The sequence below is a fragment of the Lasioglossum baleicum genome, chromosome 8, assembly GCF_051020765.1.
Source record: "Lasioglossum baleicum chromosome 8, iyLasBale1, whole genome shotgun sequence".
NCBI lineage: Eukaryota > Metazoa > Arthropoda > Insecta > Hymenoptera > Halictidae > Lasioglossum > Lasioglossum baleicum.
The window spans coordinates 17,125,111-17,141,017 of record NC_134936.1 but is presented as its reverse complement, the minus strand read 5'-3'; the positions used below and the strand labels follow the sequence as shown (position 1 = coordinate 17,141,017).

General features: G+C 48.1%; 1 protein-coding gene across 5 annotated transcripts in view; it reads left to right on the top strand.

The window, feature by feature from the left end:
• The window catches only part of Camta (Calmodulin-binding transcription activator), a 69,077-nt gene that overhangs the window by 40,389 nt on the left and 12,781 nt on the right, over positions 1-15,907 (top strand). For 4 of the 5 annotated variants that reach the window (XM_076429220.1, XM_076429219.1, XM_076429221.1 and 1 more), the window contains 7 exons: positions 11,214-11,402; positions 11,524-11,922; positions 12,333-13,097; positions 13,933-14,268; positions 14,350-14,597; positions 15,111-15,310; positions 15,646-15,753. In XM_076429220.1, the coding sequence (XP_076285335.1) occupies positions 11,214-11,402; positions 11,524-11,922; positions 12,333-13,097; positions 13,933-14,268; positions 14,350-14,597; positions 15,111-15,310; positions 15,646-15,753 (2,245 nt within the window). The remainder of the gene's footprint in view (positions 1-11,213; positions 11,403-11,523; positions 11,923-12,332; positions 13,098-13,932; positions 14,269-14,349; positions 14,598-15,110; positions 15,311-15,645; positions 15,754-15,907) is intronic. The other variant, XM_076429222.1, reaches the window with a different exon arrangement.

The window sequence follows — 15,907 nt, the reverse complement described above, 5'->3', positions numbered from 1 at the left end:
TAGCTTGAATAACGAGGGCGCTCGCATTTCTCTGCACAGGAATCTTGCCATATATCGCGCCGAGCAGATAGCAGCACGTTTGTACAACTGTTTCGACTGGCACACAATTCTCGATGTAAAATCAAAGACCTGGGCAAAATCGCGGCACGACGTTGTAGAGGATTGCGTGGCGAGATACCGGGTGCTCGGGGGCGGAGGAATTCGATCTTGGGGGACGGTCCGTTGTCGCAGGACTGGCGACCGCTCGGTTTTTTAATTGATCGTCGAGGGCCGAAGTCGAAGCGGAGGCTCCTCTTCACCTGGCTTATCTATTGTAGCGTAATATGCATCGCTAATGAGGTCAACGTGGAGCTCGAGAAAGCGAGGGAGAGAGAGCAGAGGCCGGCGTCGTCTTTTCATCGGGCCGTGCGTCGGTGTGTCTGGCGTGTTCCCGACCTAGCGCCGATGTAAAATTAGTGAGATCATAAATATGAATGAATCCCGTCGTTATGCCGGGCACGCGGGCGGTTCCGGGAATTTCCAGGCGGAACCGAGCAGTGTATCGCTATTGCTTCAATTTCTTTTTTCATTTAGCCGGAAGAGAGAGAGAGAGAGAGAGGGAGAGAATGATAGAGTGTCTGATGAAAGCGCAGGCCACATCAGCGATTCATACTCGCGAAACTATTCATAGGATGAAGTTCTTGGGAAGAAGTTAACGGGACAAGTTTTCCGGGGAAAACCGAGCCGCAGGGTCGACAGGGGAGGTTTCCACCCCTCTGTGCACCCTGTCGAAAATTCTCCGCCGGGCCACTCTTCTCCGGTGTACCCGTGATCTTGTTTTCTCGCCTTTCTTCGAACCCCCTCGTCGTCTTCTTCTCTTTTCTCTGTTGCTCGGCCGCCGCGCGTCGGCCCGGATCTTCTCTGCAAACGCCATTTTTTTCCGCGAGACCTCTGACAGCATATGTGAGCACGTCATCAGGCAAGGACTCCGCCGGCCTCATCTTTCACTGTTGCCTATAGAATTCACCCGGGATAAGCGAGTAGATAAATGGGACATGCAAAACACTGGCGCAGCGGATTTGGACCGCCTGTGGTCAGAGTCCCACTGTTTCGAATAAATAGATAATTTGAGGAGACTCGTCGTCGTCGTCGTCGTCGTCGTCTGTCGCCCTCCCACGCTTACACGAGCCGGCCTGCCCGCTCGTACAGGGTCTCGCCGCGGTCTATGTAGGTTGGAAATTGGAATCCAGTTTACGAAATCGACGTAAGAGTCTCTCTATTGTTCCGTTTTTCCCTCGGTCTCCTCGGGATTTTTATTGACCCGCTGCCAAATTCTAAGTCGTTATCGGAGACAGGCCGTAATCGAGTCTAAACTTGAAACGAGCGCAAAGTTGTGCTGCTCGATGCTCTCCGTACGCCGCGCCGGAGCGAATCAATTCCCTCGGCAAGCCCCGAATTCTTCCGCCGGAAACTTTTCCTATTAACTTGCTTTTTTAATAGCCACGATTATACGGGCCGCGGGGATTTATCGAGCAAGAAAAAAGATTGGGACGTCTGTTTGTTTCGGGTCGTTTCATCGATCTGCCATCAACGCCGTCCTGTCTTTCCCGTTGTACCGACAACACACACACACACATACGTCGTGCTCTGTTCCGTTGCTTTCGCTTTTTCGACGATCCGCGAAACCGATCGGCCCCCCTGATTATTTCCAACAAGACTTCCCCGAGACTTCTCGTGCTCCGCTTCGCTCTTATTACCGTCGCCTGATCAAATCCCATTTGTAACGAGACATTACGTCGAATGTATTCCGGGAGGGGAATTATAGTAATAAGTTTTAGCACATCGCCGACGGAAGGCACATCATTTGTTTTGCACTTTTAGAAGCGGTAATGGACGCTAATGACGTTGATTTATTAACCGGTATCCGACTGTAATGGTGAATAAGCGGCCGGGATCTGGAACGATGCCTTACAGGCCCTTTCAAATTTTTAGCCAGAAATTTATTCGGAAGAAGTCCTGTTACTCGCGCGAATTCAACTACCTCTAATATTAACCCTTTGCTGTCGCAGCTATTTTAACTTGGAAGTTAAACACTTCTTCCGACCTGTAATTCCTCATACAATAGTTAAATGTGGTCTGAATCGACCGGGCGAGGCCAGCAATGCGAGAACGCGTTGTTTTTTACCAAGCTTGTAATTATAATTATAAGTACAATTAACTTGTCGTGTTGTTGTATGCATCAAATCTTGTAATCGAGTTTTAAACCTCTTTCCATAGTCCAATCTTGCTGAAATTTTGTATACACGCTTGCTTCCATGTAGAATAAGAATATAAAATAAAAAATATGGATTTCCAATTGAAAAAATGAAGTTGCCATTCATCTGACCCTTAAAGGGCCATTATGGAAAATTGTGCATAGGCGCCATTAAATGTGTCCCTTCATATGAAGAATGTTTTACACAAAACATTTTTTCATATTCCTGCTGGTTTCCGTAATAATTGACTGTCTCAAGATAAATGGACCACCCTGTACATATATAGTACCAAAATGTTTTATTAATTGATTAGATACCAACATATTTAATCATGTAAACAATATTGCGAATGGTACAGCAATTTTTAGTAGCGACTCTGCTTCATCCCTCGACTGCGAAGGGTTAACTGGTTCTCCTCTGGACACATTCTGAACTTTTCGAATCTATTTCTGTAAAAATAATGTCTTCAGCACCCACATCCAGGATATCGATCGCACGGTTTCCATATCCAGTAACTCATCGTATACGATCAGCGGAACTATAGTTGCTCGCGCGCAGATGATAGGTTGGAGCGGCATAAAACGCGGAGCGGCGCGGCGGTTGTCTTCGGCGCTCGATCGTTCTTTTTCTTTTTTTATGGGATTCCGGATTACAGTTCGGTTTTCACGTAGTTCGCAGTGACATGGTGGCAGTGCCTCGTGTCACTTTTCTCCGATAACATTTCGTTTAATTGATGAGCATACGTAGCCGGGGTCGGCTATCTGTAAGCGGAAATCGATCCGAAAACAATGTTTCTGTTTGCTTATTGATTTCCGATTGCCGGGGCCGCGTATAAATGCGAGTGAATGGGGCACAGTTTGCTCGTGTACACAATGACAGTCCGGGCGCAATTAAACGTTAGTTTGCACTGTCGGTAACGCAATTTCCGGCCCGTGGCGTTTTTCCGTAAATTGTATTCGGACGCGCTGCCCGAAATTGATTTCGGTAAATACGGGCCCATTATTGTTCTCCCGGTCAATATTTGCTTGGCTCCGTCTGCGCTAATTTTCGGCGGCGCTGATTTTCGAACCCTTAACACCAGAATGCATCCGACCCGTTCAATGTATTCGTGCACGCGTTTCTCTCTCTATATGTATGCGTACGCAAATCGAGGAGTCACGGATTACCCCCGCTCGATATCCACAAGCTTTCTCATTACCGTTTCACGATTTTCCTGGAATATCGAAGGAGCCACGACGAAATGTAGGTCCCCGGTTCCCATTGGCGAAATAATATCCATTTGCCCCGGCGCACGCCGCGCCACAAAAGGTCCAGGAAACTGGATAATTTTCCCGGGATGACGGAGGAACCGGTGCACCGGAACGCTCGGCATCGATATGCAATTTCTCAACGTGCACTACGGTTTCCGACCATCGTTACCGGCCGCGTACCCTAGTCGAACCAGTCCCTCCTCCCCACTTTTTTTCCCCCGATCGCACAAAGGCAATACCAGGAAGTGCTTGTTACCCGTTTCGTGTTTGTCCGACACACGGCAATCCCTTTGCCAGCCACCAGAATTTTTATTTCTCACACCGGTTACATCAGAGCCGACCGAACATCCTGCCAAATTCACTGGCCGCTCGCGTTTACCTGCCCGAACCTTTCGATAGGCTCATTTACCCGCCGGGATAATTAAAGGAATATGTAGACTGCGGATTTTATGCAATTACGCCAAAAATTTTTATTTTGCATAAAGATCCGCAGTCTAGTAATATGTATCACTTTGAGAGTCTTCCTGTATAATGATAATAAATATAAACATTTGATTATATCATACAAAATTCTTCTGATTGAAAGAACGTTGTCCATCACGAATTTCTTCTGTTCATATTTTCTTGGCCGAATATTTAACCACTTGCACAACAAATCTATTTTAACTCGAGAACCAAATATCTCTTCCTAGAATGTTTCTTTTCTGTATGATCTAGAAACGTTCTATGTCGTTTCTGAACAGAGGACCCCTGCCAAAATGAGTAATAAAAAGGCAGTTGCTGGGTGGGAACATTTAGTAGTGCGTAGCATAATGCACTGCTTGCAGATTCATTTAACATATTATTGATGATTATTGCATAATTTTGAGAAATCTGTGGTACATGGCTAAACACATTTTAATGGAACCTTCAATAGCGACAGCAATTTTCATTGTGAATTAACTAGAAAGCCTCAATAACGGCATCTAATAGTTTAATGTAAGATTGCAATGTAAAAGAAAATTTCTATGCTTTTGGTACAGCACAATTATTAAAAATCCTATTAATAGACTTCCGGCAGAGTTGGGCGAAATGTAATTTCGACTACAATTACAATTACTTACCAATTACTGTAATTTGAAATTGCAGAAACAAAATTACAATTACATGTAATTGTAATTGGTAATTGCAATTACTTTGGCTCAGCCAGTAATTGTGAAAGGAGTAATTGCAATTACTTAACACGATCACAGTAATTGTAATTGAGTCTAACAATCCACTTTTGCACACTTAATTGAAGATGTAATTAAATACGCATGTAATTCATTACTGCCCAACTCTGGCTTCCGGTAGGCAAAGTATTAATTAATCGTGTCAATCGATGGTGGAAGTCGGTAACGGTAAAAATGGCAGAGGTGTCCGATGGCAGCGGTGTCAGAGGAAGCACGAACAGTCACGAGAGCATGATTCGACACTGTTGACAGGAATGTTCTGTCGCGATATCGACATTTCTGTGTCGCGCGCGCGGCGTCGCGTCTCCTTGTCCGACCAAACCCGTTCCCGTACTACTTGAAACGTTGCAGTTTATCACGGTTCCTATATTTTGGGAAGGGTATTAAAAGATTTTATTGCTTCTACACGGTCCCGTTCCCTCGGCACCGTTTCCTGCGGCTTGTTTGTTGTCTGACCATTAACAGGGATATTCCACTGGCAAGCGGAGACCGTAAGGAATCTCCTAAATATCTTTCGACAACGCTGTCAGGAACTTTCAGCTGTTGACGTCTCTTGCATCGCGTGTTCCTGTAGTGTCTTCCTGTCTGACTGGGCACCGTCTCGTACTACTGGAGACGTGCTATTCATAAAACATATCGAGAGCGACCCCGGGCTTTATGAAACTTCTCGATCCGAGATATACTTGCCTCGCTGTCTGCCCATCGAACGGTAATTCTACTTAGAAGTTTTCCACTTGTTAGCAAAACTCGCTCGTACCGATTCTTTCGTGGTTTAGACGCGACTGGAGAAAAATTATAGCTTTTTCGAGACTGGTACCAATTTTAAGTTTGGCTCGGAGGCGCCACTAATAATTCCTATATCATTGTTCAAAATATTTGTCGAATTATCGGATTTGTAAATCATATACAATGGAAAGATTCAGGCCGGAAGTGCACAGGGTCGAAATCATCCGGGATCGTAACATAATATTAACTCGACTCAAATAAATATTTTATTTGACAGTGTAAAGACTCGTAAATGGAACACAGGACTGTAAACGTGTTGAATCGACTGCTCCCGACGCAGAGGTTTCCAGGTCCATCTTGACCCAGCTTCGCCAAACTTCAGCCAACTTCTCAGCTTCCGTCCGGCAACCAGTCGGACATTTTTATTGACTCGACCGAAGTGTAAAAAGAAATGGCAAAAATTCCCGAACAATGGTGTGCCGCACGGGGTTAAGTGCTGGGAATAAAATCCGCGAAAAATGTCCGAGTTCCCGAGGATTAATTATTCGCGTTCCCCGGTGGGGAGGGGGAAAGGTTTCTCGACAGGATCCCGGAGGCGTGTATCGTAAACAGGAAGCGGGGAAAGGACGCACCATACTCGTACAGGATGTCGGAAGGAGGGTCGATTTATCGGTCCTTTCGCATTCGTAAATCAAGGGGAACACATCCTTTCCGGCAACACACGAGACAGAAGGCGTCTCGTTTACGTATCCGTCGTAGCCGAATGCAGGAATCTATGGGCTCCTCCGTGGTTCCTTGAAGGATCTATAGATCCCGGTTTTCCGAGGAGGAGCGCACCGCGCGATTGGCTGACCTTCTCTTGAAACATTAACGAACCGGTAGGGACCGGCGAAACTCGAGGGTGCAGGGAGAGAAAAAATATGAAACGAAAGAAGTCGGGGGAGAGAGGCGACACGAACTTGAATATTATGTACGCAATTACGGAGTCGTAATCACGCCAAAAATTTTTCGAGGGCCTGACTGGCGTTGCACGGAACCCGACCTTGCACGCAACGCAACGATATGCACTGTCAGACGCCATCTTTCAACCTGCACCCCTCATCCCCCCGCTTGTGCCCTCCTTGCCTGACCCATTTCATGTCTGGCACGTTGCAAAATACGGTGAACGCATGGAAAATCAATTTCGCCTGGCGAAAATTTCGGCGCGGTTAACACATTAACCGGTGATTATTGCATAAGTTTGAAAAATCTGTGGTACCCGGCTAAATACTTTTTAATGTGTACGAATACTTTATATACACCGACTGTATGCTTTCTTTGTCAGGTTCAAGGAGAGATCCGTTTTTATTCTAATTTAGTGCCTAACCATCGCCCATTCTATTTTTTCAAACACTAGTGCTGTCTGCAACAGTTCTACAACTTCTTCCAGCAGATCATGCGGAGTCTGTGTGCGCTGTGCAGGAAAATATCCGAGCGAAATGGCGAGTGAGGAGGCACGGTAATCCCGCTCCTTCCGTGCAAATCCCGTGCGTGGTCGTTATCGAGTTTCGCGAATCCGATGGTGCCATTCCGCGGCGACCTTTTCGCGTTTCGGATCAGCCCGAAGTAATTACAGGCGTACGTACGGTGTTGGCGAATTCACGGCGACAGCCAGATGGCGAGGGCCTGGAATTCTAGTTCCCGAGCGGACAGGTCCGCCGTGTATCCTCGACAGAATGCAAATGATCAATTAACCGGTTGTAAATCAATGCAACATAGCAGCGGGGCCAGGCTTTATCCAGCTGACTCTACTCGGCCGGTCTAATGGCTGCGGAGTCCAACTTGGCCTCTTATTCCAGGTCCCATCCCCCTTTCTCTTCATTCAATCCCCCCCCTCTCTCTCTCTCTCTCGTTCTCATCCATCCCTCGTTAAGAATATTTATATCCAGGCCACGTTCGCCAGGAGAACCTTCGGAGCTCCGCGGGGCCCACCCACGGGAACCGCGCGAAGTTATTAAGCACTTCGAGTCTCGCTCCATTCCCCTTTGTCTTACCCCCTACTCCCCTTATAGCCGCCCCTTTTTCTTCGGCCGATTATCCTCGCGAAATAAGATCCACCGGAATCTTATTCGCGGTCGCCTTACATTCGTCCGGCTTACCGTGTCGGCGTACATCTTTTTTACTGCCGCTTGACTGCTGTCTATGGAATTTGGACTTTGTGCAGAGACCTCGGGATCCGTTAGTGCTACCGACATAATTTTCCATCGCCAGCGGTTTTGTCGGAATAATGGGACGTTTTACATTTTTTCCGCGGACGTTAAGTGAAAAATTGCGCACGAACGCTGCTGTAATTCCCAACGAGAGCTACGACGAAGTCGCCGCCACGTTCCACGTCCATTCCGTTACGTAATTAGAGACACCGAGGACGATTCCACCCCCATGCGACGCAATTCCGTCCGGTGAAACGCTACATCGCCACAGGCGCGAGCGATCTTGCCATAGCACATTCGAAATGTACGATTTGTGGGTTTCGCTTGGCAACCGAGTGCCTGCCGATCTGGTGAACATCTGCCCCGACCCGGGGGCTACCTATTCGACCCTCGAACTGAACACAGAGAAATTATCTATGTCGCTGCTTGATTCCACCATGGTTTCGTACGTACGAGGACGATTTTCCTGTGGGTTGTATTTTTGCGTATTAGATCTTCTATATCGATTACAATTGTCCCTCTGCATATCAGTGATAAAGATACACGAGATATCACGTCCATAGCATTGTTTCTTCGACATCGTGGTAGCGAGACATCTCCGACATCTGGAGACGTCCATTGTAGCGGAAGGGTTAAATGAATTTGATAGGCCGAAGGGGTGGTTCCAGGGTGAAGCTGGCGCGTCGAAAGGTGCTGTGGTTCGTCTCGTCCGTATTTATGTACCACTAATAATAGTAACTCCGTTGTTACACGGTCCTTTATTGATTTTCTGCGCGAAGAACCGGCCGGTACGATTCCGGTACGGAACGCATGACAATGCAGGTGGTGCGGGGATTGCTAGTCGTCGGGCAAAGGCACCGCTGCCTAGTAGCGGCACCGGCAAAAAATCTAATTACCGGCGAACAGATTTCGCGTGGTTAAATCATGACGCGCGGCCGCCAGTTTCGACCGACATGCAACTCGCGCGCGGCCGACAATGCTAGAAAAGAATCAGCGGAGATCACGAATGAAGGAGTCGAGGCTAGAAAAAGGAGCACGCGTTGGCGAAAAAGAATTTGGCCGCGGAAGAGAGAGAGAAAGAGAGATGGTTATCCTTTAGAGAAGGCAGCCTCTCAGGGGCAAAAAACTGTGCTCCGAAGGTGATCGAGGGGCACAGAGGGGCGCAGAGGAGCTGTGCAGAGCCGCTGAAATAAGTGAGTACTCGCCGCGGGAGCCAGAAACTCCGCGGCACGCGATCTGACGTGGGTAAATGCAAATCGAACGCCAAACTGCTGCGGCTGATTCGTCTAACCATGGAAAGGTGGCAATAAAATTCCCCCGGCGTGGCGCTGATATAAAGTTCAGTCAGCCGGCGCTTCGCGTGTCGCCCTCCACCACTCGGAAACCGGTAACGATTCCGAGGGACACGGATCCACGATCGCAAACGGATCCGCGATGGCTCGACGCGATTTGCGAGGACACCGCGAATTCGCGATTATCCAGCCGGACGGCAATTACTCCTCTTCTGCTCGTCCTTTGATTGCGACTGCGATCCTCTCGGCGCGGCGATTATTCTGCTCTTCGAGCTGCCGGTTCTCGCAACAATTTTTAGCAATTTTTTCTTTCACTGGTATTTGAAATATTTCGAAATATTTTAAGCACCTCATCAACACACGACTTTAGGCGCGTTGAATTTCAACGCGAACATTTTTAGGGATTTTCTCTTTCGCTGGTATTTGAAATATTTAGAAATATTTCAAGTCCCTCATCAACACAGGACTTCAAGCGCGTTGAATTTCAACGTGAACATTTTTAGGGATTTTCTCTTTCGCTGGTATTTGAAATATTTCTAAATATTTCAAGTCCCTCATCATCACAGGACTTCAGGCGCGTTGAATTTCAACGCGAACGTTTTCGGCAATCTTTTCTTTCACTGGTATTTGAAATATTTCTAAATATTTCAAGTCCCTCATCATCACAGGAGTTCAGGCGCGTTGAATTTCAACGCGAACATTCTTGGCAATCTTTTCTTTCACTGGTATTTGAAATATTTCTAATATTTTAAGCTCTTCATCAACACAGAACTTCAGACACGTTGGATTTCAACACGAACATCCTCTTTAATTAATCCGCAGAATAACGAGGGATATTCTACGAGAAATAATGCTCTACAGTGTTCTGCAGGGGTAGTTTCATCCCCCGAAACCGCACTGTGGCGCGAGCAAAAAATAAAGTTGCTTACGAAGTCTTGTACGAGGTCTCATAACTTCTCGGATTTTCTGTTCTCCGTCTTCCTTTATCGGAACAGCGCACACCTTCGAAAGAATTCATTTTTGTCATAAGTTGGAACAACGAAAGAGTAGAATGTCTCTGCGACTCTAGCCTCCCACAATCGACGCAGAACATTTCTACCGTGCATAAAAAATCCGTACACTAGTAATAACACTCGAGAAGTTAAACTTGCCGTTCTTCGTTCTGAAAGGGCACTCGACCGCAGCCGAGTTAAATGCAGTCTCGTCAAGATATTATGGTCGAACTGAATACTTTAGAGGGCTGTTACGTTTGAAAGGCGGCTCATAAATGATTTCTGAGGACGCACGCCTCTTTCGTGTACACGCGAGGAAGAGGGTCACGGATAATAAATTGCGAACATCATCCGGAGTATAGCGATGATTCGGACCTTGTCGTCGATTCATATTTCTAACGGTGGTATTCGCGAGGGCCCCCTGTCGACACTCGGAATCCCGATGCGAAGGAATCTCTCGGCGTCGCCAGGCCGCGCGAAATGTATGCGAATATTTTCCGCGGAGCCTGGTCTGGCACGAGGAGGAGGGCGGTGTAGTAGAGTTGGTAGACGGGAGATTGGAGATGTATCAGCGCGATTTGCAAAAGTAAGCGAAATCCGGGGGAAAAGGCAGATGTCAGCTGGGGCTCGGTGAAGGGTGTCTATATGTTCCACCGAATCCGTGTATCCTACTTCTCCCGAGGTTTGCCTTATCCTCGTCATCTGAAGGGGTTTCCGGTTGCGGTCTCGAAGCTTGTCGCCTTCACTGACGTGACTCGAATGAAATGACGCCGACTAACAAACCGGCACTGTCAGCAGGCACCTCCAAGCCCTCCCAAATAAATTAACTCCCCCTGCACGGGCCCGCAGAAACATAATAGTGTGCGTGAAATGTTGATAAGTAGACTGCGGATCTTCGTGGAAAATTTTCTGCGTCGATTGGAGCAAATAGGATTGAAATTGTACGGGGCGTCACAAAATTATACGTCGCGGACACCATAGCGCGACTCTGCACCCTCAATTTAGTCGAAAATGACGTGGGAACTCCCCGCAAAATTGACCTTGAACGTGAAAAACAAGGCAGAAAAACCAAAATTCTTCTCTGAGATTTAAGATTTTTAATCTTAAAAAAATTTTGGTTTTATTTACCCTGTTTTTCACGATTCAGGTCAATTTTGCGGGGGGTTCCCGTGTCATTTTCGACTAAATCGGGGGTGCAGAGTCGCGCCATGGTGTCCGCGACATATTCTTTTGTGACACCCTGTACGCGAAAAGATGTATTCGGTTTGCGGAAGGTGGAAGGTGCGGTCAGTGGATGACGGGGTTGCTTGTGCCTGCAGGAAATCGCGGCGATCCTGATCAGTTTCCAAAGACACGCGGAATGGCAGAGTCGGGAGGTGAAGGTGCGACCTCGAAGTGGGTCGATGTTACTTTACTCGAGGAAGAAGGTCCGTTACCGGAGGGACGGTTACTGCTGGAAGAAGAGGAAGGACGGGAAGACGACACGGGAGGATCACATGAAGCTGAAGGTAGTATTTAGTTAGAGCGGCGTAAACGCTTCAAGTAGCGCAGCCGAGTCGGCAGCCAGGTGTGTCCGCAGGTGTGCTAAGTGCTAAAAGGGTATCTCTTGTTTTGCCGATCGAATCGCAGGTCCAGGGGGTCGAGTGCATCTACGGCTGTTACGTGCACTCGGCGATCCTTCCGACGTTTCATCGGCGATGCTACTGGCTACTGCAGAACCCGGACGTCGTTCTCGTTCACTACTTAAACGTTCCTTACCCGGACGGCGACGCGAAGCTAGCTGCGCTGCCTCCCTGTCTCGCTCTACCGCCAGACAAGAAAGAGTGGACGCGAGACGAGCTGGCTTCTCAACTCAGACCCATGTTCCTCGGTGGGGATGACGATCCGAACAATCCTCATCTCACCCAACACTCGAATCATCCCGTCGACATGATCGTTTCGCAGCTGCTCGACAGGCAGCGCGCGAACTCCACTTCCTCCACCACCGGCACCCAGCTTGCACCTAGGAGACTAACACCGGACAATCAGGTGAGGGATCGCTCCACGAACCCTCCCTATGGCGAGTCCAACGCCCGATCAGACGTTAAACGCTTTCCCAGAATTATGCTCGCACTGTCCCCACACAAAATTCAGGAATCTCTGAATCACGACTCCGGATCTTTATGCGAAATAAAACCTGTCTGCATCGATTGCAAGAAATAGAAACTTCAATGCTTTTCATAGTGGAGGAAATTCTCCAACAATTTTCGATTTCGTCCACTCAATCTTCCTATAAATACATAAAGATCCGCAATCTAGTCATGACCAAAACATGGTCCTGTAACTTCGTGCAAAGCACACTCAGAAGTTAGTTTCTCCATCGGGAACGAGTATCATTCTAACTCGCGCTTAGGGACGCGAAGGGAGGCACGTGTCTGACGATTTTCTCGATTCGGCAGGTAACTTCGACAACCGGAGGTCAGCAATCATCGACGACAGCGTCGCCGGCGCCGCGCGTATACTCGAGACATTACCACGCGGCCCAAAGCCAGCAGCCGGCTCCTTTAGTGTTAAGTTTGCAACAAATCCAAGGCGGTGGCGGTCTTCTAATTCTGAACAGCCAACCGTACCACCACCAGCAGCAGCAACAGCAGCAGCAACAACAACAGCAACAACAGCAACAGCAGCAGCAACAGCAACAACAGCAGCAGCAACAGCAACAACAGCAGCAACAGAGCCAACAAGTGGAGATGCAACAGGTCACGGAACAGCAGATCGTGCAGCAGACAAGCGTCGAAAGGGAGCAACAGATCAAACAGGAGATCGACGCGCAGGAGAGCATGGATCGCACCGCGGTGCAAACGTTGCCTATTGGTGGCGCCGGTACCGAGGTCACCGATTTCGCTGAAACCTTGGAGCTAAATCAGGAGGACATCCAACGAACGTTGTCCGCGAACATGGTGCCGCCGTCACCGTCCCCTTCCCCGGCGGACAACAGCATGATCAATCCGATGGACTTCATCGACTCGTCGGACGACCTGCTGGTCAATCTGGACGCGTTCGACCTGTTCGGAGACCTGCCGGAGCTTCACGACTTCGAGGCCGAGCAGACCAAGGCTGAGGAGAGGGGTGGCTCCGACAACGACGTGGGATGTCATCCGGGTACAACCGTCCATATCGCAGAGTATAGTCCGGAGTGGAGTTACACCGAGGGTGGTGTCAAGGTATGAACCTTCAGCAATGCTCTGGAGCAAGGTTAAAGGGGTGGACTCGTTTCTAGGATTGCGAGGGTGCGGGATGCGCCTTCTCATTTCTCGATAAAGATGCGGTTTATCAGAAGTCAAAAACACTAGATAAAAGATCAATCTAGGCCGCAATCGCCATCCAAAGTCCTATTTTTACGTTTACGAGGCGTAATTTATATTATTCGACAGCGTAATTTACATTATTCAGAAGCATACAGCTGCGCATGCACAGTCAGCGGCAATAATAAGTAGACACCCTTAAAAATCGCATAACTTTCTAGAAATTGGTCCAAAGGACTTGAACTTTTTTAAGATGTTAGACCGGCTAGTTCGCTAGAGCATAAGTAAACAAAAATTTATTCCCATTGCAATTGGTAGGAATTATACAAAATTTTTAGAAATGATGTTTTGTCAACTTTTCGATCTGGGCCTGTAACGATAATTGAAAAAATGCGTTTTATAGATTTCGGTAACTTATATGCAGACTGAAAATTTCATCGAAATCGGTCAACATTGGGATGAGCTCATCGCACTCCCCAATGTAGTGGGGATGAGTCAGAGTGGGAACGCGTAGTGGAGTAGGGACGCTGAACGCGATGACGTACTACGTCACGCGCGGGGTGGACAAACAGACAAACAGACAGACAAGAAAGCGAGCTAATAAAAACGTGGTAAAATAGGACTTCTGAGAGCGATCGCGGCCAAGATTGATCTTTTATCCGCCGCTTTTCGCTACTGAAAAGCCCATCGTTGCATTACGGAGAAATGCGAAGGCGCACAAGCGGAGATAACAAGATTGTGTGTCTGTTTGCAGGTATTGGTGGCAGGTCCCTGGACCGGAGGAAGTAATTCGCAGTCGTACTCGGTGTTGTTCGACACCGAGCCGGTCGAGGCTTGTCTGGTGCAGCCAGGTGTGTTGCGCTGTCGTTGTCCTGCTCACGCTCCTGGAATAGCGTCTCTTCAGGTAGCCTGCTACGGCTACGTTGTCTCCGACAGCGTCGCCTTCGAGTACCGAAGAGCGCCAACGACTGAACCAAGTCCGGAGAGAGCTTTGCTGGATCGTCTAGCGGACGTCGAGTCTCGTTTGCAAGGACCTGGTCCACCATCCCCTGCAGCTCATCTGGAAGAGCGACTTGTCGCGTATTGTCAGGTCGGTGTCCTTTGAATATTCTACTTTGAATGCCGTCGTTATATTAATTGTGGAGATTCTTATGGATTTGTGATTTTATAGGATGCTGTTGTCCGTCCGTGGCGAGCCGGAGCGGAACCGTTACAATCCGGTGGCACTACTCTGTTGCATTTGGCCGCCGGGTTGGGCTACTCCAGGTTAGCCTGCGCACTCCTCCACTGGAGAGCGGAAAATCCTAGTAGCGTATTAGATGCTGAAGTTGATGCTCTGAGGCAGGACAGCGCCGGTCTCACGCCGCTTGCTTGGGCCTGTGCGGCGGGACACGCGGATACTGCCAGGATACTTTATAGGTGCGTAACCTGTCCAGCTTGTTTCAACCCTTTGCGGACGAAGATCTTCTTTAAACATTAAAGAATATATTGCTCTGAGAACTAGGTCGTGCATCAAAGTCTTCAGTGCTGGAAAAATGGAAGATATACAGGGTGAACCACTCGGGTGCCATTAACAATCCGATCGAAAATGTTTTTATCACATTTAGCACGGTTTCAGACGAGCTTTCACGCGTTTACAGCAAATTTTTAGTGAAAAGAAATTAGAAAGCAATTTTTGGAATTTTTTATTTTATCATACTTACCGAATTCGCCTTGAAAACATTTTACAGAGTGATCCCTGCTGGTCACGATTCGTGGTCCACCCTGTACACTAATATTTGATCATGTACGCAATTACACAAGTTGTCTGCAAGTGTAGGAATTGAATCAAAGATAAATAGCGTAGTCACGGTGCCGTCAAAGGGTTGAAGATCAAGTAGGTCCCCTATTTATCTTGAAACAAGTACGAGGGAGATTTGCCTGTCTGTGCAGATGGAACGCGATGGCGCTTCGTGTCCGCGATTGCCAGAACAGAACGGCGACGGAGTTGGCGGCGGAGAACGGGCACACGGCGATCGCGGAAGAATTGAATCGGCTCGAAGCGAGGCGGCAAGACGAGAGGCTATTCTTGCGGCCGGCCAGCCCTAGTCCTAGGAGGCCATCTCAAGACAGCGGTCTCGATCTGGCGTTGTGTTAGTCTCGTTTAATATTATACTGCCCTCTTCCGTAAAAATCTGAACACGCACATTCACCACACACAATTTACTCACAGAGTCTCTACCTCTCTATATATAACCCCTCGTTTGAATTGTTCTCCAGCAAAGTACTAACTGACCACAGCCCCATTACCCCCGTAAAAAGCGCGACCACCTTAATTCCACCTTAATTAAGAGACATAGTCTATCCCCATAGCCCCCCGCCCTCCCCCCTGTAAGCAATTTAGAGTTACAAGGTTGCAAAGCGAGCGTGAACCGATCTTAATCGAGGAGAGACGTGTAGTATTAAGGGGTTTATCGATAAAACACAGGTGGCTCCCCGCTGCTGGACAACATGGAGTTGTTGCAAGAGGATGACTCGTCATTAGCCCTCAGCGAGCAGGGAATGGAGAGCGCTCCGACTCCTCAGGAGACTGTAGGTCCGTACCTTCCTCGTTTCCCCTTCTATTTGTCTGTCTGTCTGCCTGTCTATCTGTAACTATTCTGTGTAATCTGTGTGTTCTCTAACTAATTACACTTTATAGATATCCATCGGCCTAGATAAAACAGTACTGCGCCTCCGGGCTGTGATCC